Raw genomic sequence first — 25,833 nt, 5'->3', positions numbered from 1 at the left:
CTCATCTACTCACTCGTCGGCTTTTACAGTATCATCGTGTTTATAATCGAACTCTTGCAAACTATTCTAACACAGACTTTCAAGGAAATGTTATTTTTTAAATAAAGTCTGAATGTTTTGTCAAAAGCTTAGTGACGGTGACATTTAGGTTTTTACTTCTGCTGATTGTATATTAGGCTTTAAAATTAATAAAAGTTTGTTTATCATGATGAACAAAATGTGTAAGAATTATAATCTTTTGTTGGTCACATAGCTTATTTTCCAAAAAAAAAGAACAAACAAACAAACAACAACAAAAAAGATAAATGAATAAAATCCAATATAAAAATCCTATTGCGTTTTTGTCAAAGGAACCAGGGTGATGCTAACTTCTGGATTGGCTTTCAAAAACTGCAGTAGTCTATTATCATCCAAGCTTAACAACTATGAAATATAAGCAAAAACACTGTCTGTGGTATTAATGCTACTGAGAAGAAAGCTACTACATTCTCAGAAATAAAATGTGCAATATTATTAGATGTACTATAGGTGATCAATTAATTTGCACCCTTTAGAAGTTGTAGAAGTGTAGAAGACTGTTGGCACATCAATAACACATATTTGTTACTATAATTTTAGGACTAGTTCACGAAAACATGCAACATCTGTGAAAAATTTCAGTCTTACCTGTACAGCTGTCCTCAGAGCAAATAACACAGCTCTCTGGACACTGCACACACTCCCCATTCCTCACCGTGTGTCCAGACGGACAGCTCGCCACACACTCGTGTTTGTGTAGCAGCAGCTTCTCCTCACAGCTCAGACAATGTGTTGCATTCTTCTCACAGGACGTACAACCAGATGCACAGCTCTTACACACCAGACCCACAGGGTAGCCTCTAAACACACAATTACAGACATGCACACATATCATTTGATAAAAAAAATAAATATACAATATAGCTAGGCTAGCCTACTACATACCGTAACAGCAGTCTGTCAACAACCATCAAAAATTGGAAATGTGACATTCTTATATGAAAGTAAATTTGTTTTAAAGTTGAATACCCTTGTGGTGAAAATCAAGCCTTCAATGTTGCTTATATGTCTATGTGGTGTTTTTAACGAGCTTTAAGACAATCCATGTGCAAATGTGTAAGTCAACACCACTGCTGAGTATTTTCTCTTTAAAACTGCAGTGAACCAAAGACAGTCTCGACGTCACAAACTACCTTGAAACCAATCAGGTCAACGTGTGATAGTCAACGAGTGGATCTCTGAGATGGTGTGAGTGAGTGGAGGTGGGGCTAATTTGCATATGCATAGAACCAGCATACTATATGAGGCAAGGGTGTAAAGTTACATTCAAACTATTTTAAGGCATGAATATTTTTTTTTTTTCAAGGAAAAATGTTTAATTTTGCTTATCAAAGAATACAAATTATTGACTACAGGGAGACTTTAATTAATTGTTGTAAATAATGTAATTGATTTGATGTAACTCTAATGTGTTACACAAACTCGATTTATTGCAATTTTGGTAACACTTTATTTTGATGGTCCCTTTTGAACATTCTGTTAACTATAAGTCACTTTACAGCTACATGTCAACTAATTACAGTATTGGTAGACTATCTGCCTAATATCTGCTAACTCTTTATTGTCATGGTCCTCCAACAGACATTCTACTGACAAGAAGTAACTTTGCAACTACATGTCAAATTATTCTAACCCTACCAGTCTACTGATACTCTAATAACACTCTAATGAGAGTTAGTAGATATGTAGCAGCAACATTATTTATAGTCAACAGAATGTGTTAAAGGGACCATCAAAATAAAGTGAAACCCTTGTTTTTCATTGGCATGTCTCTTGGCTGTTGCGGACTTTGAGCCTACATTCAGTACGAGTACAATACTTAAGTACAATAATTGTATACTTATATGGTTTTCAGGTATTCTTTTCACATCTGCATTATATTCTGTAAGTGTCTGTAAATGGTTCTAACCTAGTGCACTTGCGCACACATTGGCCAGCCTGCAAATAAAGAAGGCTTTTACGTGCTGACTGGCAGCGTGTGCAGAGCTGCTCGTCCTGGCACTGGGCACAACCTTGTGGGCAATTCTCGCAGTTCCCACTTTCCTTGCTGCCAAATCTGCCCGTCGGGCATCGTGTCACACACATCTGATCTGCAGTCAGATATCGACCTGGAACACACATACATAACGTCTATTCACATTCATCCAAGCCTTCATGCATCCAACCAAAGATTATTCCATCCATCATATTTTTCAATGAGTTGCACATCTTGTACCTTTAAAACATGTGTTGCATTGAGTCTTCATACTCCCCGAACAGGATTCGCATGAAGGGTGACAGGCCTCACATTCCCCATCATCTGAAAGATGAGAGCAGTTATAACCAGCAGAAACTGAAAAACTGAAACATCCCTTGTGAAAAAGAAATGTGCTTAATTTTTTAAATGTGCATAGTGTACTTTAAGTTAAAAAAACTGTACTTGCACATAAAAATGTGAATTGAATAAAGACCACTTACGTGTACTTTAAGAGAGAACACTTTTATGAACTTTGTTTCTTTACACACATAAGGACACTTTTAAATACATGTCAAATTAAAAGTTACTACATTCAAAAAATACATTAAAATTTTTTCAATAAACATTTGCCATGCTTTAAAGAAGCACACTTATTTTGAGGTGTTGACAAACATACTAAAGCACATATATAGCATTTGATTATAATTTGAACTATAGGGTGTTATTTGATATTACAATTAAAGGTAATATATTTTAAATGTACTAAATTGCAACTTAATCATAACAAATGTCTACTTACAAATATATTTAAAACACATGATTTACAAGTTTAACTAGAAATTACATGAAAGTATATGCTTGTCAGTACATTTGACTGTACACTTTATATTTCAAAGAAAAAATAAATGAACATTAAATTACATATAAATATACTTAAGTCTTATTTAAGTGGGTCAAAATCACTCTCAAGTTCAACTAATGGCATGTAATATACATTTAAATGTATTATTCTAAAAGTATGCTAAAGTGTACTTTTTTTCACAAGGGTTATTACAGTATGTTTTACAAATAAGATTTGATTCTCTAATTCTAAACCAACTTAACCAACTTCCAACCAATAGCCTACATTGATCCAATAAACCAATAATGTAAAATCAAGAACGATTTTAACAAAGTCAGAAAAGTTTTGCAAAAACTGTACCTTTGGGGTACAATAGCTTATCACTTGGGCAGTGGCCTTAAAATGTCAACTTTGTACCTTATCAACCCTTAAAATGTGTATTTTATTACCTTAGAGTGGTAATATGCACTAAAGGTACTACTATAAATCTTTTACGGTAAACAAGGTGCAAAGATACCCTTTGAGGGCAGTGTCCCAGTGTATCTTTTGTTCCCTTTCATGTCGGTCACTCCAACGTTCGTCAGAGCCATTCGACAGAAACGGAATCTTCGCAGAGAGACTAATCTACTTCGAGAGAAACTAAATGAGCCTAAACAACATGCGATAATTGCGCCAGCTGCTTCTATCATGCAGTGCTGGTATATAATGAGCAGCAGGTGCAACGCATCCTTGCATTTCGCTTCAGAGCCGAGCTGATTTATGTACTGTTCCAGTCTTACTTCTAAAGAAAGGACAACTTTTTGAGTGTTCTTTTTGGAAGAAGCCCTCACCTTTGTGTTGCGTGTCACGGCACGCTACAGCAGGATCACCTCAGAAAAAAAATCTGCTGTTTTCACAGCTCTGTGCATGGCGGTTCGGTTGAGTGCCTCAGCGGATTACACTATTTCCCCCTGTGCGCATCAGCACTAGAGAGAGCTAATTTTCCTAAAAGACCTTACACAAGTGTGACATTCCACTCGTGTATTTCTGGATGTGGTCGTTCCCTGTCCTCATGTGACAGCCACGATCACTGTCTCACATGCCTGGGCTTAAGCATGCCGAAACTGCGTTCGTGGGTGGTTCTTGTTCTCTCAGGAGAACATGACCACGTCGGCACGTTGTTCATCTTCCCTTTCTCACAAGGGCTTGAGCATTCAATGCGCCGTGTGCCGTCGAGCTGCCGGTGCGATCGAGCTGCCGTCAAGCTGCCGGTTGACAAAGGGGCAATCAAGACCTTGCCCCTTTGTACTTCAAGAGCACTCATGGGCTGTCCCTCAGTCTGCTTGTCGCCAAGGGCGTCGTTCCCCTGCAAAAAAAAAGAAAAAAAAAGGGGACTCCGCCACAGCCAGCTCTACTGTGGCGTTGAGCCTTGCAGGGAAACAACGCCGTTCGTCTCAGCCGCTGAGCGGTCAGTGAAAAATCACCTCTGAGACGGGCAACCCGGACTGGGATGAAGCTGCTCTTTTCCAGAGGGAGGGCTGGGTGCAGAATTTCACAAAAAGAATTCCGCCTCTGGCAACTCAGCCAGTGGTACCCACATCTTCAATTAAGAGCAGTTTCTGAAATCTTTGGGTGCCACGAGGGTGGGGACGACAGTGTGTGCCGCCATGCCTCGCCGCTCTTGTTCCCCTCTCCCCTAGAGGACCAGAATGGCAGCTTGTGACGCTATGCCTCACAGCTCTCGTTCCTCTCTTGGCAACAGGGTGAGAATGACAGTGCACTCGTCACTCTCATTCCCCTCTCCACAAGAAGGCGAGGTCGACAGTGTGCACCGTTTCAAAACCTCGCCACTCACATCCCCTTCTGCAGTCGCCAGTGGACAGCAGCATACGGTTCAAGAACGCAGTCAAGCTTTCCCACGCATCCTCTGTCCACCTGTGGAGCCAGGTGAGTGTTGCACCGCACACCCAGACCCCACTCCGAGCTGCCTCAGTGCTTCTCGGGTCAGGTCCCTGTCCTCCACCTCGCTGCCCCTCCACGGTACATCTGTCGTTTCGTCGGTCCCGCTGGTAATGTCTATCGGAGCCTGGCTAGTGCTCCCCAGACCATCCACCTGGCTCATCCGCACCATCAGACTCGGCTATGCGATTCAGTTCGCCTGGCACCCTCCCAAGTTCAGGGGCATCCGTTTCACCACAGTGATGGCTACTGGTGCTCCTGTCTTACGGGCAGAGTATGAAAGAGGAGCGCGTCCAGTTGGTGTTGAACTGCTTGAATTCGTTCAGACGCAGGACTGCAGCCCCACTGAAACTTTTTCAAAGGCTCCTGGGACATATGGCATCCGCAGCCACAGTAACGCTGCTCGGGTTGCTTCATATGAGGCTGCTTCAACAAGGCTTTCTATGGTCTTCATGCCAAAAACGTTCTTCATGCTGTGGTCTTCATAAATGCCTCTGCCACCGGCTGGGGGGCCACGTACAACGGGCATGCAGCTTCAGGTCTTTGGATGGGGCCTCAGCTTCACTGGCATATTAATTGCCTCAAGTTTCTAGCAGTACGTCTTGCTCTCATCGGCTTCAAGGTGGCACTTCAAGACAAGCATGTACTGGTCCGTGTGGACAGCACTGCGTACATCAACCGACAAGGTGGTCTGCACTCCCGTCGCATGTGACAACTAGCCTGCCATCTCCTGCCGTCTCCTCCTCCAACCTCCAATCTGAGGTCATTTCGTGCCATTCACATCCCTGGCGAGCTCACTAGTGCAGCAGACGAGCTCTCACAACAGTTTACGCTTCCGGGAGAGTGGCGACTCCATCCCCAGATGGTCAAGCTGCTTGCGGTTATACATGGACATAACGAAAAGCTTTAGGACCTCAGACCAGCTCTTCGTCTGTTACGGAGGCCAGCAGAAGGGATAGGCTGTCTCCAGCCAGAGGTTAGCCCACTGGATAGTGGATGCTATTGTCTTGGCGTATCAATCCCAAGACGTGCCTTGCCCATTTGGGTTGCGAGCACACTCAACTAGAAGTGTTGCTTCCTCCTAGGGGTTGGCTCAAGGCACCTCGCTGACAGATATATGTAAAGCTGCGGGCTGGGCGACACCCAACACGTTTGCTAGATTTTATAGCCTTCGTGTAGAGCCGGTATCCTCCCGTATACTCGCCCCAAGTGGCCAGTAGTGCGAGGAACCCGCTCAAGTGTCAGCTTGCTACGGCATTCTCACTGTTGGTCGGCCAGATACGTTCGTCTATTTGCTCCAGTGTGTTCCCCAGAGATGACTAACCCTGTTGAGATCCTCCGTCACCCCTACGGCAGTCAGACTTTGCGGAGCATCTGACACCAGGCCTAACACTCGTATGCATTGAGGAACCTGTGCTAGGCTGGGTGTCCATATGTAGCGGTCCCTGCAGTGACCCCATATGTGTGAATTCCATGGTATGGCTACCCTGTCGGCTAGCCAGTGTCTTTCTCTGCCAGTGCGCTTCCCCCCCCTAGGATTAGGTTGGAACCACCCCAGAGACTTCCATGTGTTGCACTCCCCTGCTAGGCTAGTCCATACAGTATATGTATTCTCCACGTTACCTCCCTCCAGGCAGGTCGTGGCTTCCGCAGCGTTCTCCTTCCCCTAGGAAGGGCATGCTTTCCCAGTGTTATCCAATGTTCTCACTGAGTGGGTCTTGCGGAGCATCAGTGGCCAGGTCTCCCCGCATAAGATTCTGTCCCTAATACAGGGAAAGAAGTGAGGCTTATGCAGGGCACTGAAAGGGCCAACAACACAACATGGCGTGTTGGTAAGGATCCCATTTCTGTCGGATCCCTCAGACGAACGTTGGAATGACCGACATGAAAGGGAACGTCTCGTCATACACAACATTCGTCCCATCGCCATGTTGTTGTACCATCGCTGCAGACGGCTGGGTCCCTGGCTCAGCTCCTCAACGAAAACCAAGGATGCCTTGCACCTTCTGCTCATTATATACCCACACTGCGTGATAGAAGCAGCTGGCGCAATTATCGCATGCCAATATGCATTGGCTCATTTAGTTTCTCTAGTAGATTGGTCTCTCTGCGAAGATCCCATTTCTGTCGGATCCCTCCGACGAACATCTCCGTTCCCTCTTTCAGGGAACGTGGGTTACCATACGTAACCGAGATGTTTTCTAATGAAGTATAGGTCACAAATGATATTTCTTTAATATCATTATAAAAAAAAAAAAAAAATCCTAGACAACTTTTCTAGATATACAACCCATATTCCTACTAAATAGAACATTCTTTTTTATGTTTTAAACCAAATGTAGTATCTACATGACAGTATGTGATTTCAAAAGCAGCACTGGTCTCCAAGACCTCTGCCCTTAAGTTTCAATGCCTGAGCTCAAATATATACCAAATAGGGGTGTAAGAAAAAATCGATACACTTGAGTATCGCGATATTTTATTTTGCAATACTGTATCGATTTTCAAAAACGCAATATCGATTTTTTTATTTTATTTTTTTACGTCCAAAATATTCATGTTAAGACCGTAAGACAGTGGTTCACGTTTATGTTGTTTAAATCCCTACCACTAGATAGCTATGCTGACACGCACCATACATGGATTTCTCGGCGACGTCATCACTGCTTGCGCACGCAACCAAGAGGCAAAAGACCCGCGGTCTTCGTACCGGAGTAAAGGGTTTAGGCTAGTAGCAAAGTGGTGGTGTTGTCGCTAAGTCAAAATGCCAAGGAGTTGTTGCGTAATTTATTTACATGCAGGCCTATCTATTGTGTTTTATCTGCTCATTTAAATTATACGTGTTGTAAGTAATTCCAAATCTAGGCGAATGGAAGAGTGGGACAGAAGGAGGAAGTTGTATGTTATATTCTTTCTTTTCATAATTTGACGAGCTGCACATGACCACATAGCACGTAGTTGTACGCATCAAGGGATTTGTACGCTCTAATCATTTCTCTTGTATACACACTTGGTGTCTGAATAAGATAATTATATATATCAGGCCATACAATTGCTGGCCACTTCTTGTCATCCACAATCCAAAGATCGTCATGTATTGCGTAGGGATCCGGCAAGATCTCACCATTGCTGAGAGTAAGTTTTTTAATATTTATATATAGATTATAATCGCCATGGTCGGAGGTACTAATGGCTGAATTCCCACATAATCCATCGTCAAATCTTTGATTTACAGTAACGTACATGTGTCATGAAATGTTGCAGGTCGTAAAGTAACATAAACAAAGGTTAACTTATATAAAAGCAAATTCGGGCTCTAGAGATGCTGCACTGCTAACATTGGCTATTACATTACTACTAACTTAACATGATAATTCATACATAGGCTATGCATCACAGTATGTCCGGATTTTGATTCGTAAACAGTTGGACGTTTTAAATATGCGACACAAACAAACAGACCCAACTCTGAAATTGCAGTTTATTATTGAGTCAACAAGAAATTACAAACAATGCGAAATCTACGTTAATTACAATGTTCTTTTACAGAACTCGGCATAACAGATAGCGGTTTTCTGCCTCCTGGATGCGCGCTCATCCGGTATTGTTTGTATACAAGAAACCCGTGTATAGTGTCCTCGCCAGGCTCGCCTATAACGGTGCGTGTCCACTGGACTTTTTAGGATTGACAGCGGACCGGAGAAAGCGTTGAGAGCGACCGAGAGCGTCAAAAAGTTGGGCAGTTCCTTTATACAAATATCAAGCGAAAAACGCAGTCGGCAGCCAATTGCTGTGAGGTTCGGGATGTGATGTCTACCTTGAGAGTTTAAACATATGCAAATTGTGCCGGAGTTTATGCTGGATTTAGTGCGGAAATCATTTTGTTTACAAATTAGACGTTGTGCAGTTGTTATATAGTCTATATGTTAAATATTTAATTTTGGATGTGTTTATTGTGATTATATTGGCTGGTTTTATAAAAGTTTATACAACTGAAAGGATATCTTTGCTTGGTGCATTTGGAAACAAAGCTTGTCTATTTCTAAATGTAATCGCGTGCATCGCTCACATCAAACGCGAAGAGAGCATCTGGCGCGAGTGATTGCAATGTTAAGTCAATGCAAAGACGCGTTTACGCGCGTCTGGAGGTCCTGCGGCACGAGGCGTTTAGTGCGGCGCGGTTCGCCTCATTCGCGCGTCCAGTTCTTTTAAAATCTTTTATCACATAAAACTTGATTTCAATATGACACATTTATTTTGTTCACTTTCATCCACTTTCATTCATTTTCGTCCAGTTCACGTTGTTGTTTTGTATTGTGACGGCCTATGTACCTTTTTTCATTGATTATGGCCTACTTGAGCATATAAACATTTGCACACTAAGAACCTGTAAACCACAAGCCCAAACTGGCAGTTTGATTTTCTGTGTACTGAATTGTTTACCTAAAGTAAACTTCTTTGACTTTTATGCACATCATGTCTTTTTTTTAATATTTTTAATATATTTTACTTTAAAAAAATCCCAATATATCGCCTTATGCACAGTATCGAAATATATTGCAATATATTGAATCGTGACCCATGTATCGTGATACGTATCGTATCGCCATATTCTTGCCAATACACAGCCCTAATACTAAAGTCTTCCTTTTGACAGTGGATTTCAAAAGGAATATTCCAATATGACTGCAACCCTATATAGGACAAGCGGTTTGGAAATTGGGTGGATAGATAGATGGAATTCAATATGAACTCGTATGAAATCAAATTCTTCCAAGACCAAATTATCTGGACTATGCCATGGGACTAAATTAAATTAAACTCTGGAGTTATGAACGAGAAGTCTCTTAATAATAAATTTTTCCTCTCTGGAGTGTTGCTCTCACCAGTGAGGTACGTCTGTGCAGGGCAGACATCCTGTTCAGACACACAAACTCCATTATCAAGTGTCAGTCCATCGATGCAGCTGTCACAGTCACTGTCCTCCGGCCCACTACATAAACTGCAGTCTGAGTGACATTCCTCACACTCCTGAGAATCTTCATCACCATAGAAACCATCGGGACATTCCTGCACACACTTCCCATCTGTAGGGTACATTAAACTTGTGAATAACCTTTGATTTGACCTTGAAGACGTTTGATTCCAAGGACTGATAATGAACTGATAAAATGTATACCATCGATGCAAATCGTTTTAAGCCTAACCTGACAGGAAGAGGTCAGCTTCACACCAGTGGCACTCATCTTCATCACAGCTGACACAGTCATGCTCACAGGACACACAGCTCATGGTCTCCTCCACTGTATATGTCTTAGCAGGACAGTTCTTATAGCAGCCCTCCTCAAACCTGTGCAACACACAGAGAGCATTTCAGCCACATTTCAGAGCAGCACACATCTGTAAAAGAACCTTCCATTCTTTCTTTCACAAGAACATACACATACAAGCCAGCAGATAGTTCTGTTACATCATGTTTCTTACTTGTAATATCCATCAATGCAGGACAGACAGTGTTTGGGATTATCTGCAAAGTGTAGAAGGAACTGTAAATTATTCAGAAACATCTGTCTGGTCAACTGAATATACAGTAGTCAACATTTGAAGTGGATCAAAACCTTTCATCAAAGTTATACATGAATTTTGAACAATACCCGTTCTTGTCTTTTTTGATCCACTTCAAATGTTAACAACTGTAGTTCACGGTGGAATGTGAAGTCAAAACAATTTGTTGCATCTGTCAATTATGTTCTAAAACTACTTTTTTTTATACTTTTTTACTTTAGACATTTTGTTGAAATTCCGAAAAGCACATGACAAACAAACACTAATGTCAGCCATGTGCTCCAACAGAAAACTAATCCCAAGAATGATCATACTAATATAATACTATCGTAGAGATTACCAAATTCTAAAACATTCACTGTGAGTAGAACTGGCAGATTTTTGTTTTGTACTCATGTATTTTAATTGCTCTTAACTAGAAATATTTGATTAAGCTAATTAGCTAATTCAGTAAATGCTGCCTTGTTAATTGGTAACACAATGCTTTGATAGAATCAACATGGCATAGCAATTGCTGAATGAGTATGGCAATATAGAACAGTAAACATATATCTGTTCTCAACCCAAGCTTATGCTCCACTTATGCCAAACAAAAAAAAAAAAAAAAAAAAAAACACATACCAGAAACTCTTCTAAATTATAAATTAGCATAGCAGAACTGTGCACACTAAATCTCTCACTTAACATTAATCTTGCACAAAAACATTATACAACACTTAATTTTAGCATTTACTCTTTTAGCATTTACCCCTTTCGCGTGCTGGGAAATAGAAATCCAAGCCCAGTTTCAGTTCAATTTAAGTTTTTCTAATTTAAAAGAAACATGTTCACAAAACTCAAAACAATAAATCAATTCAGTTTGCTTAAAATGTGTCAGTTTTGTGAAATCAAAGGAAAGTTCTAAATACTCATAAAAGTTAATTTGATTGAACTAATTTGTTTAATTTAAGTTTGCTTTAGTCAAACCAAACAATTATTGTGAGCATTCGGGTTTACATTGCATAATATCATAGTGATTACTAAATGCAAAAAAAAAAAAAAAAACTGCCGAACTTACAGAGAACACACTTATTACATCCCTCTTCACATGACATGCAGTCATCATATTCTGGGTCTTCCACCTCCCCTAAAACACACACACAAACTAATTAACTGCATTGATTGAGGCCTGTCCTGAAAGTGAAAAATAAGCCTAAAGCCTAGCACTAATAATAATTAAAGGAATATTTCACCCCGAAATGAAAATGTAATTTTAATTGTATAAAAAAAGAGCAGCTTGGACATTGTGCTAATTCTGTCAGGACCACTATCGTCAAATACGATTGACAATTAGCATACAGATTGGCGGTATGGTTCTGTTCTGGGCAATAACTCCCTGCCTCCATGCAGCTTATCATGGATAAGAGCAGGTAAACAGAACAGAACCAACATGAATGTATTGCAGATATCATTAATTCAAGATTTTAAAGTAACATAATTAAAAATTATGGTAATTAGGGTAATTAGCTCCTGAGAAACGCGATAGCTGCTGATAATGAAGGAGCTTATATATGTATACAGTGATAGATATCGTATTCCTATAGACCTTATGCGCCAGAGAAACGAGGGTGCCGCCATCTTTAGAATATTGTCTTTTAACTTCCGTTTTTGCGGTCGCTCTGTAAAGAGTGTGTAACGAAAGTTATCACGAGGACTGTAATGTTTAAAGACGATGACTTAACAAATGTCAGTCGACCGGGAAGATTTTAAAACGAGCTGTTCATTAATAAACATGCAAAATCGCTGTGAAAATACAGACCGGAAGTCAAAAGACAACGGGTGCAGCGCTGAAAAGGGGCGGGGCTACATAAGGTCTATAGGTAGATGTGGATCAGCTGAGAGTCAGCTGATGCGAGCTTGACTAACGTGTCCTGCCAGAACTGACGCTACGCTTGATATTTCTCTTTTTTGTGTGTGTTCTAACAAAAAAAAAAAAAAAATACAAAACTGAACAATAAGCCATACCTTCACCACAGCCCGGTTTATTACAGAGACCATCATTGAGGTAGAAGGAGTCGTCACACCTGATGCAGTGTGTGGCTGAGGAGCAGAGTTTGCAGTGTGAAGGACATGGCTCACATGCCTTCAACTTTGTGTGGAAATGAGCCTGAGGACATGCATCCAAACACTCGCCATTATACAGGTGCCGGTCCATCCCAAACTTATCTACAGCACACATAATACAAGCACATACACAAATTTATATACACAGGGACACATACTATAAATGGAGACAAAAAAGTATTGGTCATGAATAATTTCACGTTTGTGCATTTGCAGCAAATACTGCAGGTCATTGTGTCACTTAAAACATCATAAACTTCCCAGTCTCTCACCACCTGTCAAAAAACAGTGAGACCATCATGATGATGTTTCTCCTATGTTCATTTTGGTGGCTTAAAGCCAGGAATGAAATTGAGGAGATTCGATCATGATAGAAAATTCTTTTTTTTCTTCCAAGCTAAAGGTAAATTATCAGCTAAGGTAAAGATTTTCTATAAGATTTGAAACACTGGTCACACTGGACCATTAAACCAATTGTATCTCTTTGATTTAATTTGCTTAAGTCTGAACAGCAAATGTCAGACTGTATTATGAAGCCCATTTTTTACTCACATTTGGTGCTTGGCAAGTTTTCATTTTGGAGCTCTTAGAAATAAGATTAATTGGTGTCTGTCAGTTGCACAATTTGGTTGAGTTATTGGAACAGCAGCAATTTGGACTTAGGATGAGAAATGAATCTTGACCTGTATCACAGCTGGTACAGTTAGCAGGACCAGCATCAAGGCACTGGGCACAGGTGTGGTCACAGAGGTGGCACTGGCCACTGGATGCGTACTTCCCATTTGAGCAGCTGACCACACAACGTCCCTCATCCAGCCATCTACAAGAGCAGTACAGAGGAAATGTACATTATTAGAAAATGACTTTTGTTTGTACTGGTAACTGACTGAATGACCAAATGTTTCTCTCTATTCTCGTCTCCTGTGACCCAGCAAATCACTTTTCTCAATTCACTTTTATATATTGTGAATATCTCCTGTACAAGTAACAATAACAACATATATTCCTTCTTTACTTTGCCAAGATATTAAAACCTTCTCCAATAAATAAATAAATGTTTGTAACAATTACGATTTTTAATGTTTTTAAAGAAGTCTCTTATGCTCAACAATGGCACATTTATTTGATGAACAATAGTGTAATATTGTAAAATATTGTTGCAAATTAAAATAAATATTTTATATTTGAATACATTTTAAAATGTAATTTTTTCCTGTGGTGGAAAAAGCTAGATTTTCAGAAGCCATTAATCCAGTCTTTAATGTCACTGTCTCTGGCAGGTGGCTGTAATTAAGCACACGATGAACGAGATACTCAAGCAGACTTTTAATGTAATACTCAACACACCAAACAGGAGAAAATCTAGGAGAATGTACAACCACTTAACAATCAATGTAACACATGGGAAAACTGGGTCAGCCAAACAGAGACTGAACATAACCCTGACAGTCACAAGATCCTTGAAAAAAATATTCTGATATGCCGATTTTAAAAAGCCTGGCCAACAGCATCCCATGCTTGGGACCAGCAATGGAGTCTTTTCAGCAGGTAAATAACTGTTGAAAAATGGTTTCTTACTGTGTGTTGGAGCAGCTGAGACAGTCCTCACTCTTTGGACCTTTACATTTATGACAGGACACATCACATGACTGACACTCTCCACTCTCATCCTGATATTCCCCTTTAAACACAAAAATAAATTCATTGCAATTATATCTGATAGTGTTACAACAACTTTACAGTAATTTGCATCAACAGGTTGCATACTCTGGATGAAAGAACCAGAACTTACCATCACCACAGTTGTGGCTGAGAACACACACGCCATCCTGAAGTGTGTGTCCATCTACACACTCACTGCAGTTTCCTTTACCCGGCCCGACACAGGCCAGACAGCTCACATCACACCTGCACATATACACACAGAATCAAACTAGTGGTAAGAGATGATGATAAATGTTGAAGAGATGAGAGGTTGTAGCACACACACACACACACACACACACACACACACACACACACACACACACACACACACACACACACACACACACACACACACACACACACACACACACACACACACACACACCTCTCACAGGTGCTCTGAGTGTCTGTGCTGTCAGAGTTCGGTTGTACAGCGTAGAAACCTTGACTGCAGGAGGACACACATCTCCAGTTCTCCATCAGGTAGCCTTCAGCACAGCGATTACATAACTCTAGACCTGCAGCTGTACAAAGACATGAAAACAAACTCACATCAGTTAAAAACACAAAGGGCTCTATCTTGCACCCAGCGCAATTGACTTTGTACACCGACGCATGTATCATTCTTTGCACCCGCGCAAAGCGGACTTTTCCCTCCACAGATGCACGTCGGTTAACTAAGAAATACACTTGCGCTCCCCAGGGCGGTTCAGCACAAAGAGGAGGCGTGTTCCGGCGCAAACGTTCCCTGATGCTATTTTGCAGGTTTAGAAAACAATTCCGCCACTTACCGAAAAAAAACAGTTTAAAGTTAGTGGTGCATTGCGCATGTTATTCATATGCTATTGTAAGGGCGCATGCTTGGCCATAGTCAATGTAGCGTGTGCACAACGCGCATTCACTTTGATTCTCTCATCTACACACAGACGCAGCAATTATCATTTTTGCAAATCATACATTATTACAATAGATAGATAGATAGATAGATAGATAGATATATAGATAGATAGATAGATAGATAGATAGATAGATAGATAGATAGATAGATAGATAGATAGATAGATAGATAGATAGATAGATAGATAGATAGATAGATAGATAGATAGATAGATAGATAGATCCCGCCGGTATAATAGCAACAGCGCCCAAGACCCGCCCACAAAGTTACTTGCATTTCGCGCTTGATACTTGCGTTTCAGATCGTTAAAATAGGGCCCACAGTGTTAAAATGTGTGCTTTAAATATAGTGCACATCTCCGAACAAAGAAATGAAACATTTCATTTCATTAACGTCTTCACATCATGTACTCCTTATTGGATCATTACTTAACATTCATTTAAATAGTTAAAAATGTCATGACCATTTTAAAAGAAAATTAATTATATATGTTTAACATATCTCAGACCTCCAGGGGTCAATGGGCTCTACAAATCTGTGGCTTTAGGATATTCCAATGCTAAGGTATATTATTCATAATCATAACAGTCCTATCAGGAACTATGTTATAACAGATTTTTGCTTTTAGGAATTCCTTTTAATGAAAATTCCTATTAGTATCCTTTACAACTGATTTGGATTAAGAATCCTAAAGTACATGTGGGAATTGGTTCTCAACTAGGGGGCCTTAGCAAACTTCAAAGGGGGCAGCAAGATGACTTAAAAGTATTTAAAATAAGGTAAAACAAGCATTACAATAAGCTAAAACAACTATTTCCTTTGAAGATCCAGGGTTCCCACTGTCTTGGTCAACATGGATATGTGAAGGAACCTAATGTTTAAAAGTGTGATTTCTAGACCTGGAAAAGTCATTAATAAAATGTATAAAATAAATAAAATATTAAAACAAACATATATTTTACCAGTTATGTCAAGCTCTAAAATAGGATTTTATTGGGTAGATATTGTGAGTAAAAAATATTTTTTTAAATCCTTATCCAGTAACTCACAGCAACTTAAGATAACTAGAAGAGTCAAGTAAATGAATTGGTTAAAACGTGTAGAATATAAAAACTAATAAACCCTATGGAATCCTAAAATTTAATCCTAGCAATTTTAAAATGCAATTTAGTAGTGATCATAGATTAAAATAAGTTTTGAAAACAAAACTAGAGATACAGTAGGAAGTCTTTGAATATTGTTGTGGACAATCGGTTCGACTCGGGCATGTTGTTCTTAATTCATTCGTTGGGATGTCATTAATGATGTGTTCTACTTCTGTGCATTGTTATGTTAGTCAGGGCTTGATTTTTTCTTCTTCTCTAAAACGTGATTGGATTTCTGTGGCTGACTATCAGTAATCATTCTTGTATGGTCATGTGTCGTGAAGTTTGGTGAATAGTACGATTTATCTGAGAGACAGTATCGTTGTCACAACTAATGTTTTTAAATTTTGGTTTTCATGGCAAATAAGTATTTCTGTTTTGCTCTTTGTTAAAGCAGTACTACTGTTGGGCAGTTATACAGCTATGGTTGTGTAGCTGTTTTTTTTTCTGATCAGTCTGTATTTACAGACCACTTGTTTCAAATGTGCATGAATGGATACACATAGTGTAGATGTTTACTTTTTTGTGGGGGTGGTAGGAGTGTTAAATAGATAAAATTAAGATGATTATGGCAGTCTTTTTAATCAATTCAGTTGTTTAATTTCTATAGGTTTTGTAACATTCTAAAAGCTCTTAATTCCATACATACTAAAAACTGGTCAGTGTATTCACTAGGTTGCTTCAGAGGCATGAGGTACTATAACAATGCAACAATAATAAAACAATGCATTGACATTTACTTTTTACTTTTGATACTCAAGTACTTTTAAGTAAGGAAGTTGTGTACTTTGTCCACCTCTGCATGTAGCACAGGCTGGGTGGCATGGCTCACATGAGTCCTCCGTCTTACTGTAGTAATGGCCCACCTCACAGCTCTTCTGGCATCTGTTGCCCACAAGACTGAAAGGGCCGAAGAGAGAAACATCAACTTTCATTACAGTGAACTGGCATGGCTACATTGCCTCATGAAATATCAGTAGGTTCAAACATTTAATAAAAATAGATTACCTTGTGCCCTCAGAGCACTCTGTGCAAATGGAGGCTGAGGTGCATTTCATACAGTTCTCAATATTACACTTCCTACACACGTTTTCCTCTGCATCGGAAAAAAACATTAATGAACACAGAATAAGTCAAAAGGTGTGTCCTAACCAGGCACGTCACATAAAATCTCTTATAATCTCTAATATATATATATATATATATATATATATATATATATATATATATATATATATATATATATTTTTTTTTTTTTTTCGTTTTAAAAACATTTCATTCCAGTTTTAAGTCATGTTCAATTATGTCAACACTAAAAGTGAAGTTTAAAATACAGCGATTTGGAATAGGATTTTGGATCAATCAGATTTTGTGGCTGCAGAGTTTAGCTCCAACCCTTGTCAAATACAGCTAATTAATGTCTTCAGGATTACTAGAAAGCTACAGGCAGGTGCATTTTTTATCAGGGTTGGAGCTAAACTCTACAGGAGAGTGGCCTTCCAGGACTGAAGTTGCCCATCCCTGCCATAGAACAACAATTTTGGGAACAACAAAAAACATTTCAGTCAGCAGTTCTTAAAAGAACCATTTTTTTTTTCTTAGTGTATGAAGAAATCTTAAGAATCTCTAAAGTTTCCATGGATGTTAAAGGTTCTTCATGGAACCATAGATGCCAATAAGCCACACTGAAAAGTAGAGCTATAGGACGAAGTCCATGTTGGTCCAGGCTGGTTTATGTTGGTTAGAGTTAGCATAGTGCTGTCTAGTTGGTGGACCAGCATAGTCATGCTGTTCTCAGTCAAAGCTGAGCTGGTGTAGCTGGTCCACCACCAGCTGGTCTTCCCATGGACATCCCAACCTGGTCCCAGCATGCAAAACATGCATTGACCAGCAATGCTGGATTTTTCAGCAGAAAGAACCTTTATTTTTTACTTAAAGTCCCCCTGTGGTGAAAATCAAGCTTTTAATGTTGGTTATAATACGGTTTAAGACAAACCATGTGCAAATTCATAAGTCAACACCATTGCTGAGTCATTTCTCTTTAAAATTGCGGTTTGAAATCGCTGGTGTTTCTGACGTCAAACTACCTTGTAACCAAACACGTTAACGTGTGATCGTCAATCTCAAGTGGATCTCTGGTGTGACCGAGTGGAGGTGGGGCTAATTTGCATATTTATAGAACCATGTATACTATATGAGGCAAGGGTGTAGAGTTACATTCAAGCTATTTTAAGGCATGAAGATTTTTTTTTTTCAAGGAAAAAAGTTTAAATATGTAATTTTGGTGAGCAAAGATGAGTTTTAAGGTATACAATTATTGACTACAGGGGGTTTTAAGAGTAATGTGTAATTACTTAGTTTCTTTTTTTTAAACAAGTAACCCACTTGCTTTTCAGTCTTTGACATGGTGGCATCACTCTTACCGTGGTGAAGATAGTAGCCATCCTCACAGCTGGTCACACAGTTTTTCTTTTCCTCGTTCAGGTAGTATCCAGACCTACAGGCTGTGCACTGATCACTGCGGCTGCCTAAACACGACTTACAGAAGGAGTAACACTTCTTACACCTGTTCTTATCCCCCCAGTACCCGCCTGGACACTCAGACACACAGATCCTGAAAAATGAGTTAGTGTAGTATCAGTAAACTTTTTATGAAGAAGGAAAGGACCGAAGAGAAAAGTAAAAATTCCTGACCGTGTGTTATTTTTGAACTTTAGGAAAAAGTGCAAGCAGGAAACACATTGGTGGGATCCAGGTCCTTCACAGCCATCCTCACTACATTCTGGGTCACAAGAGCCTTATATAGAGTAGAGGGATAAAGCAAAGTATTTACAAAGAATTATATTTACAATGGCCCCAAAAGTGGGCAGTTAAGCCCACTTAAAAATACAAAAATGGGTGAATGGGTTAATGAGGGAACTGATGGGGGTTCGTGAGTTGATGAAAAGCTAATAATTAATTAAATTGAATGTAACATTCAAAAAAATGGTGTGATTTGATTAAGCATAGACCACAGTCAGTTGCGCTTTGTGTTTCAAAGTGAAGTGTGACACTGTTCATTTACACGCTTGCAGATTATAATAGCATGTTTTCAGAGCAGCTCGGTCCACAGTAAATGCTGCTTCTCACGTACTCCATCTCTGCAAGTGTTGTGAATTTAGTGTGCATTTGGAAATGCAATGAGCGCTAGGTTTACTTTTTTACAATACATTCACATGATTTCATGGAGACATAAATTTACATATTAAAATGTAATTTAGTAGTGATCATAGATTAAAATAAGTTTTGAAAACAAAACTAGAGATACAGTAGGTATATTCCGCCAAAACAAAAGTTGTAACTTGTTGCATTAGTTGGTTGTAAAAAGTGAACCCATGTGTGAACACCCTTAAAAGTAACTTTTTTTTTTCATCAGCAGTAAAGCATTTTTTTGTGTCTTGATGTCTCAGCACAGCAGTAGAAATATTGCTACTGTAGAGACAGAAGTAGAAGTAGAAGTAGCACAGAAAACTGTGAACATGTGAACACTTTTCAAACAAACCCAAAAAGTTTGCTAGGTTTGAAATAATATAACAATATACTCGTTTGGACACTTACTTGGACACTTTTTGTCAAATGTTAGTGTAACATGTCCATGTGTAATGAACTTTAGGGAGAACTGACTTGTACATCACCTGATATACATGCATACATTAAAAATCATTGTGACCCTAGTTGGTTAAAAGTAATTTTAAAATAACTATATTTTTTTAATTAAATTCTGTAATTCTGATAAAATTTCTCTGCAGATGCTAATTGGTATGTATTTTGTTATCTAATGCAGTACATGCATTTTAATTGTGACTTAAGTGTCTATGTATTTTGTGAGTACACTGTTTCACAAATTCAGGCTTACATATGATCAGATAGAGTAAAGAGTATGCATATTTGGAAACAGCTATACACTCACCTAAAGGATTATTAGGAACACCATACTAATACTGTGTCTGACCCCCTTTCGCCTTCAGAACTGCCTTAATTCTATGTGGCATTGATTCAACAAGGTGCTGAAAGCATTCTTTAGAAATGTTGGCCCGTATTGATAGGATAGCATCTTGCAGTTGATGGAGATTTGTGGGATGCACATCCAGGGCACGAAGCTCCCGTTCCACCACATCCCAAAGATGCTCTATTGGGTTGAGATCTGGTGACTGTGGGGGCCATTTTAGTACAGTGAACTCATTGTCATGTTCAAGAAACCAATTTGAAATGATTCGAGCTTTTTGACATGGTGCATTATCCTGCTGGAAGTAGCCATCAGAGGATGGGTACATGGTGGTCATAAAGTGATGGACATGGTCAGAAACAATGCTCAGGTAGGCCGTGGCATTTAAACGATGCCCAATTGGCACTAAGGGGCCTAAAGTGTGCCAAGAAAACATCCCCCACACCATTACACCACCACCACCAGCCTGCACAGTGGTAACAAGGCATGATGGATCCATGTTCTCATTCTGTTTACGCCAAATTCTGACTCTACCATCTGAATGTCTCAACAGAAATCGAGACTCATCAGACCAGGCAACATTTTTCCAGTCTTCAACTGTCCAATTTTGGTGAGCTCGTGCAAATTGTAGCCTCTTTTTCCTATTTGTAGTGGAGATGAGTGGTACCCGGTGGGGTCTTCTGCTGTTGTAGCCCATCCGCCTCAAGGTTGTGTGTGTTGTGGCCTCACAAATGCTTTGCTGCATACCTCGGTTGTAACGAGTGGTTATTTCAGTCAAAGTTGCTCTTCTATCAGCTTGAATCAGTCGGCCCATTCTCCTCTGACCTCTAGCATCAACAAGGCATTTTCGCCCACAGGACTGCCGCATACTGGATGTTTTTCCCTTTTCACACCATTCTTTGTAAACCCTAGAAATGGTTGTGCGTGAAAATCCCAGTAACTGAGCAGATTGTGAAATACTCAGACCGGCCCGTCTGGCACAAACAACCATGCCACGCTCAAAATTGCTTAAATCACCTTTCTTTCCCATTCTGACATTCAGTTTGGAGTTCAGGAGATTGTCTTGACCAGGACCACACCCCTAAATGCATTGAAGCAACTGCCATGTGATTGGTTGATTAGATAATTGCATTAATGAGAAATTGAACAGGTGTTCCTAATAATCCTTTAGGTGAGTGTATATACAGCCTTCCTCTCATGCTCACCAAACTTTCTTAAAATAAACTTCATATAATGTATTTTTTATTTATAATATATAAAGTCGTTTGGCCAGCGTGCTTTTAAAGAATTGGGTAAATCACCATTGTACTCCTCTGTGGTGTCATCTTCAGAAGGCAGCTGGGCAGAGCGGGGCTGTTCATGCCTCATGTATGGGTGTGTGGATGTTCCATAAAGCACCAGGGACCATTCTACCAGTTTCCCTAATATAAACAATAGAGAAGGAAAAAGAATTTACATTCTATTATAGTTGTAGTTTACATTTTGTACATACCATGGATTCTACCACAGTTAAGTTTAAAGTATATTAAGGTGGTATGGTACCTTGGAGTCGGCTGTTTCTGCGTGGAGATGGGGTGTCTCTGATGTCCAGGATCCAGTCTCCTGCTGGTTTTTCGCCCCAGCAGTGAGTCGTCATGAATTCCCACTTAAGGAAGCCCTCACTGGAGTGGTCATTTGGTCTGACAGGAAATAACCATAGAATGATTAAAACAATCACTCAGATAATCCTAAAGAATTAGTGGGAAAAGGTAAAGTTATATGCAGTTCATGTAAGTCGTCTTCTTTATAAATATCAGCAACTGCACCAAATTCCAAATTTTGCTCAGTTTGGTCCTCTGAATAAAACTGTGTTTTTTCCCTATTCATCGAGTATGATCTACATATTCTCATACATCTTATTATATGATTGTGACCCATAAAAGCCTGATGTATCGATTCTCAAAAAACAAATCGTATATGCAAACTTTTTTTTTTATTTTGTTTAAAGAATTAATAAAATGTTCCATTTAAAGAAAATCAGACTATTATTTCATGTCTGGCTTAGCGTGTATTTTATTTTAACTTAATGAATCTGCTTATAAAATACTATCTACAATAGCTATAAATATGTCAGTTTTCACTCTATATCTCCCAATGATATGTCTAGACAATATTTAAATATTTAGGCTAGACAATATCTAGGGCATATAATTCAATTCAATATAATGCTAATTGAGAGATGTAAAATAAATGTTCCTCAAAAGCCTGATGTTTCATATTTGAAACTCAAATTTAACATGATTTTTCTAAAATAGATGCATAGGGATGGGATAATCAAGTAAACCTATGTTGCTTTAGTCCAGTAAGTCTTCATATTGAAATATTGCTAACAATTTAACATTTATTTTTATGTTTACATTATAAAAATAAGTAATGATTTTAGAGCGTATTGAATAATGGCATAGAATTACACTTAAAAGCCTTTGCTAAAAAGTATAAACTATCAATCAGACAACAGAAGCCATGTAGAAGATTGTGTACAACAGGTTTTAATAATACTGATTATTTAGAAGCCTCAGAAACGTATGCATCAAATATGATTAAATTAGGTTTAATAGGATTAATCATGTATTTCAATAAATCATACAGTTATTACGTTCATTTCAGTCCATCTGAGCTGGCTCAGTATATTTGTACCTGTTAGAGAGAAGCTGAGATCTGGTTCCAGAGGGTGATGTCAGTGTGATTGACAGTTCTCCCCGGTGAGGATGTGTGATTGTGACACGTACAATAATGTGCTCTAGATAGACCACCCGCTGCAGACGCTGAGCAGAGCAGCCTGAGGACTTGAACACTGACCTCAACACCCTCTCTGGACTTATGATCCTGAGATAAATACAGAGAATCTGAGTGAATCTTCAGTAAATAAGACTAACAAAAATAATTAAATATTCTTTAAAGTATCTGGGAGTAAATACCATTGGTAGAAGAATATGGTAATCATTTAATACCGTGCCAATATATACAGTGGTGGCCAAACTTATTAGAACACTCGGCATATTTAAGAGGTTTCAATTGTTATTTTCCAAGAGGACAATGACCCTAAACATTCTTCCAACTATTGCCGAAACTACCTGCAACGGAAGGAATCTGCTGGAACAGTGAAAATGATGGACTGGACCCGTCAAAGTCTGGACCTAAACCCCTATTTGGAAAATAAACTGGACAGATCTATTGTACTTTCAAAGGAAAGCCGTTGGCTTCAGTTGCAGAAGGCATGGGATGACATTAGTGTTGAAGTTCTCAGGAAATATATTGACACTATGCCAGAGAGATGTGCTGCTGTAATTGCTGCAAAAGGTGGACATACAAAATACTAAAGTTAAAAGCGGATAAAAACAGTACGACTCACTTCATCTGATATTTGTTGTGCTCAGAGCAACCATCTGCATGTTTCATGAACATTATGAAATTAAATCATGTTTTGGAGGCAAACAAATGTTCTGTCATGTGTTCTAATAATTTCGGCCACTGTCACTGCAGCATGGTACCACCACAGTTATAGTAAAGACAGTTTTGTAAAGAAAGTACATTAATATCAATACAGGAACGCTACAGCAGTTTGGAATCATCAGTGAGAAAGTACAAGGATTTCGATCAAACAGTTACCTTCCATTCTGGACTATATTTTGCTCGCATATGTGTTGAGGGGGCACCTGCTTCCAGGTCTCTGCTTCCTTCACCATGGCTTCAGCATCCATCAAGCCAAACCCATAAAGGTGACTAACTGCACAAGAGCCAGTGATGATACAGTTTATTACATACTGCTATTGAGAGCACACTTCATTTCCTTTGCAACTATTAAAAGGTTAGTTCAGACAAAAATTCTGTCATCATTTACTCATCCTCATGCTTTTCGTTCATCTTCGAAACACAATTGAGAGATTTCTGTCTCTCCATTGACAGTCCACGCAACTACCAATTAGACGATTAAAAAATGAATCAAGAGATCATTAAACTAATCCATATGAATTGAGAGGTTTAGTCCCAATTTTCTGAAGAGACACGGTCACTTTATATGATGAACAGATTTAATTTAGGCTTTTATTCATCAACGCACACATCAGAAGCTCAAGCATGATTGTTTGACGTGCGAGAACCAATAGAGTTCATTCTCTTGTGTTACGCAGCACGTTTGAGCTTCCGCAAGAAACAATGAGGTTTGTTCTTGTGCGTCAAGCGTGTGCGGTTTAACTTTTATTTATGTTCGGTGATCAATGTTTATATGTGAATAAAAGCGTAAATTCAAACTGTTCATCGTATAAAGTGATCGTGTCTCTTCAGAAAATTTGGACTAAACCACTCAATTCATGTGGATTAGTTTTCAATCTCTTTATGAACTTTTTGAATCGACAAAGTGGTAGTTGCGTGGACTGTCAATGGAGGGACAGAAAGCTCTTCAATATATCTTCATTTCAAAGATGAACGAAAGTGTTATGGGTTTGAAACGATATGAGGGTGAGTAATTGATGAGTCATTTTTGGATGAATTAACCCTTTATTACTCACTACTAAAAGTATGTGGGCATACTTAATGTATGCTGTGGAGTCTCTGCTGATAGATGCTGTAACTACACCATACAGATCTAAAAGTATCTGTCTCCATTGAAGGCCATTAAATACACATCTTTGCAAGCAACATACTGTGATATTTCATGTCATAGCTCAGGTTAGGGTTTGGGACTGTCATCAGTCTATCATTGTTGTCATGAAGTTATTTTTGGTTCTGAGTATGCAGTAAAATCATTTCATTGAACCAGTACTTGAACATATTTAATAATGGTCGGCCATAAAAAAATCAATATCGTTCAATCACTATTTGTGGACATGATATCTTGTTTTTGTTATGTGTGGGTTTCCGTAAATCCACTTAACAGTACAATTGTGCTGGTACAGTATTTAAATTGGTTTTTAAGCTAAATTGAATAGATGTTGAATAATATATAATAAGTGATTTTTAATATACAAGCTTATTTTAGTCTACCATCATATCCAGCTCCATTGCTCTGCCAGTCTGAGGCGCTCAGGTGACCACGACGTGAAGTTTTCACTATGATGTGCTGAACATCCCTCCAGGTCAGAGCTGGACTGAGGACGAAGAACAAAGAAATGAGTTTATTCATCACATGCTTAAAAGAGATGGCAGTAAATAATTTGTCCTACAGACATGATTGGCTCAATAAAACCTGTATGTGGAACTGAAAGCCCATGAGCAGCAATGACAGAATTCAGCTCTGAACCAATTTAAAGAGTCAAAGTGTCTGAAATGAGGTGATCCAAGATAAGTGTTTTACCCTCGCCATTTGATAGAACCTCAGGTTTGAAAACGCTACACTTGATTTGACCACAAAGTGCTTGCCAGATCTAACAGAAAGATGATTCATCTAACAGACAGAGCACAAACAAACTAGACTTGACTGCTTACTTTGCCTCCAACGTGAGGGCGATGATTCCTGCAGCCATGGGGGCTGATGCTGAAGTGCCAGAGTGCTCATCAGTGCAACGCTGCCTCAGATCTGTTGTCACCTGAAATCACACATATGTACGGGTCCAGTGAGGAAAAACAACCAATTTCCCA

The 25,833-nt window shown here is 39.2% G+C and overlaps 1 protein-coding gene across 1 annotated transcript in view; it reads right to left on the bottom strand.

Annotated features, from left to right (window-relative positions):
• pcsk5a (proprotein convertase subtilisin/kexin type 5a) overlaps positions 1-25,833 on the bottom strand; it is a 56,849-nt gene that overhangs the window by 19,479 nt on the left and 11,537 nt on the right. Inside the window, exons 9-30 of the mRNA XM_081365403.1 lie at positions 25,681-25,781; positions 25,240-25,343; positions 23,866-23,983; positions 22,894-23,082; positions 21,760-21,896; positions 21,519-21,638; positions 18,927-19,029; positions 18,656-18,846; positions 17,241-17,328; positions 17,029-17,132; positions 14,575-14,713; positions 14,275-14,390; positions 14,061-14,163; positions 13,166-13,302; positions 12,384-12,584; positions 11,437-11,505; positions 10,299-10,341; positions 10,022-10,164; positions 9,701-9,901; positions 2,294-2,377; positions 1,988-2,186; positions 667-878 (exon numbers count right to left, since the gene is read on the bottom strand). Coding sequence (XP_081221529.1) covers positions 667-878; positions 1,988-2,186; positions 2,294-2,377; positions 9,701-9,901; positions 10,022-10,164; positions 10,299-10,341; positions 11,437-11,505; positions 12,384-12,584; positions 13,166-13,302; positions 14,061-14,163; positions 14,275-14,390; positions 14,575-14,713; positions 17,029-17,132; positions 17,241-17,328; positions 18,656-18,846; positions 18,927-19,029; positions 21,519-21,638; positions 21,760-21,896; positions 22,894-23,082; positions 23,866-23,983; positions 25,240-25,343; positions 25,681-25,781 — 2,902 coding nt within the window. The remainder of the gene's footprint in view (positions 1-666; positions 879-1,987; positions 2,187-2,293; positions 2,378-9,700; positions 9,902-10,021; positions 10,165-10,298; positions 10,342-11,436; positions 11,506-12,383; positions 12,585-13,165; positions 13,303-14,060; positions 14,164-14,274; positions 14,391-14,574; positions 14,714-17,028; positions 17,133-17,240; positions 17,329-18,655; positions 18,847-18,926; positions 19,030-21,518; positions 21,639-21,759; positions 21,897-22,893; positions 23,083-23,865; positions 23,984-25,239; positions 25,344-25,680; positions 25,782-25,833) is intronic.

This window comes from Scardinius erythrophthalmus (genome assembly GCF_964197995.2).
Source record: "Scardinius erythrophthalmus genome assembly, chromosome: 5".
Classification (NCBI taxonomy): Eukaryota; Metazoa; Chordata; class Actinopteri; order Cypriniformes; family Leuciscidae; genus Scardinius; species Scardinius erythrophthalmus.
The sequence above is the reverse complement of the archived record's forward strand: the minus strand, read 5'-3'. Positions and strand labels throughout refer to the sequence as shown.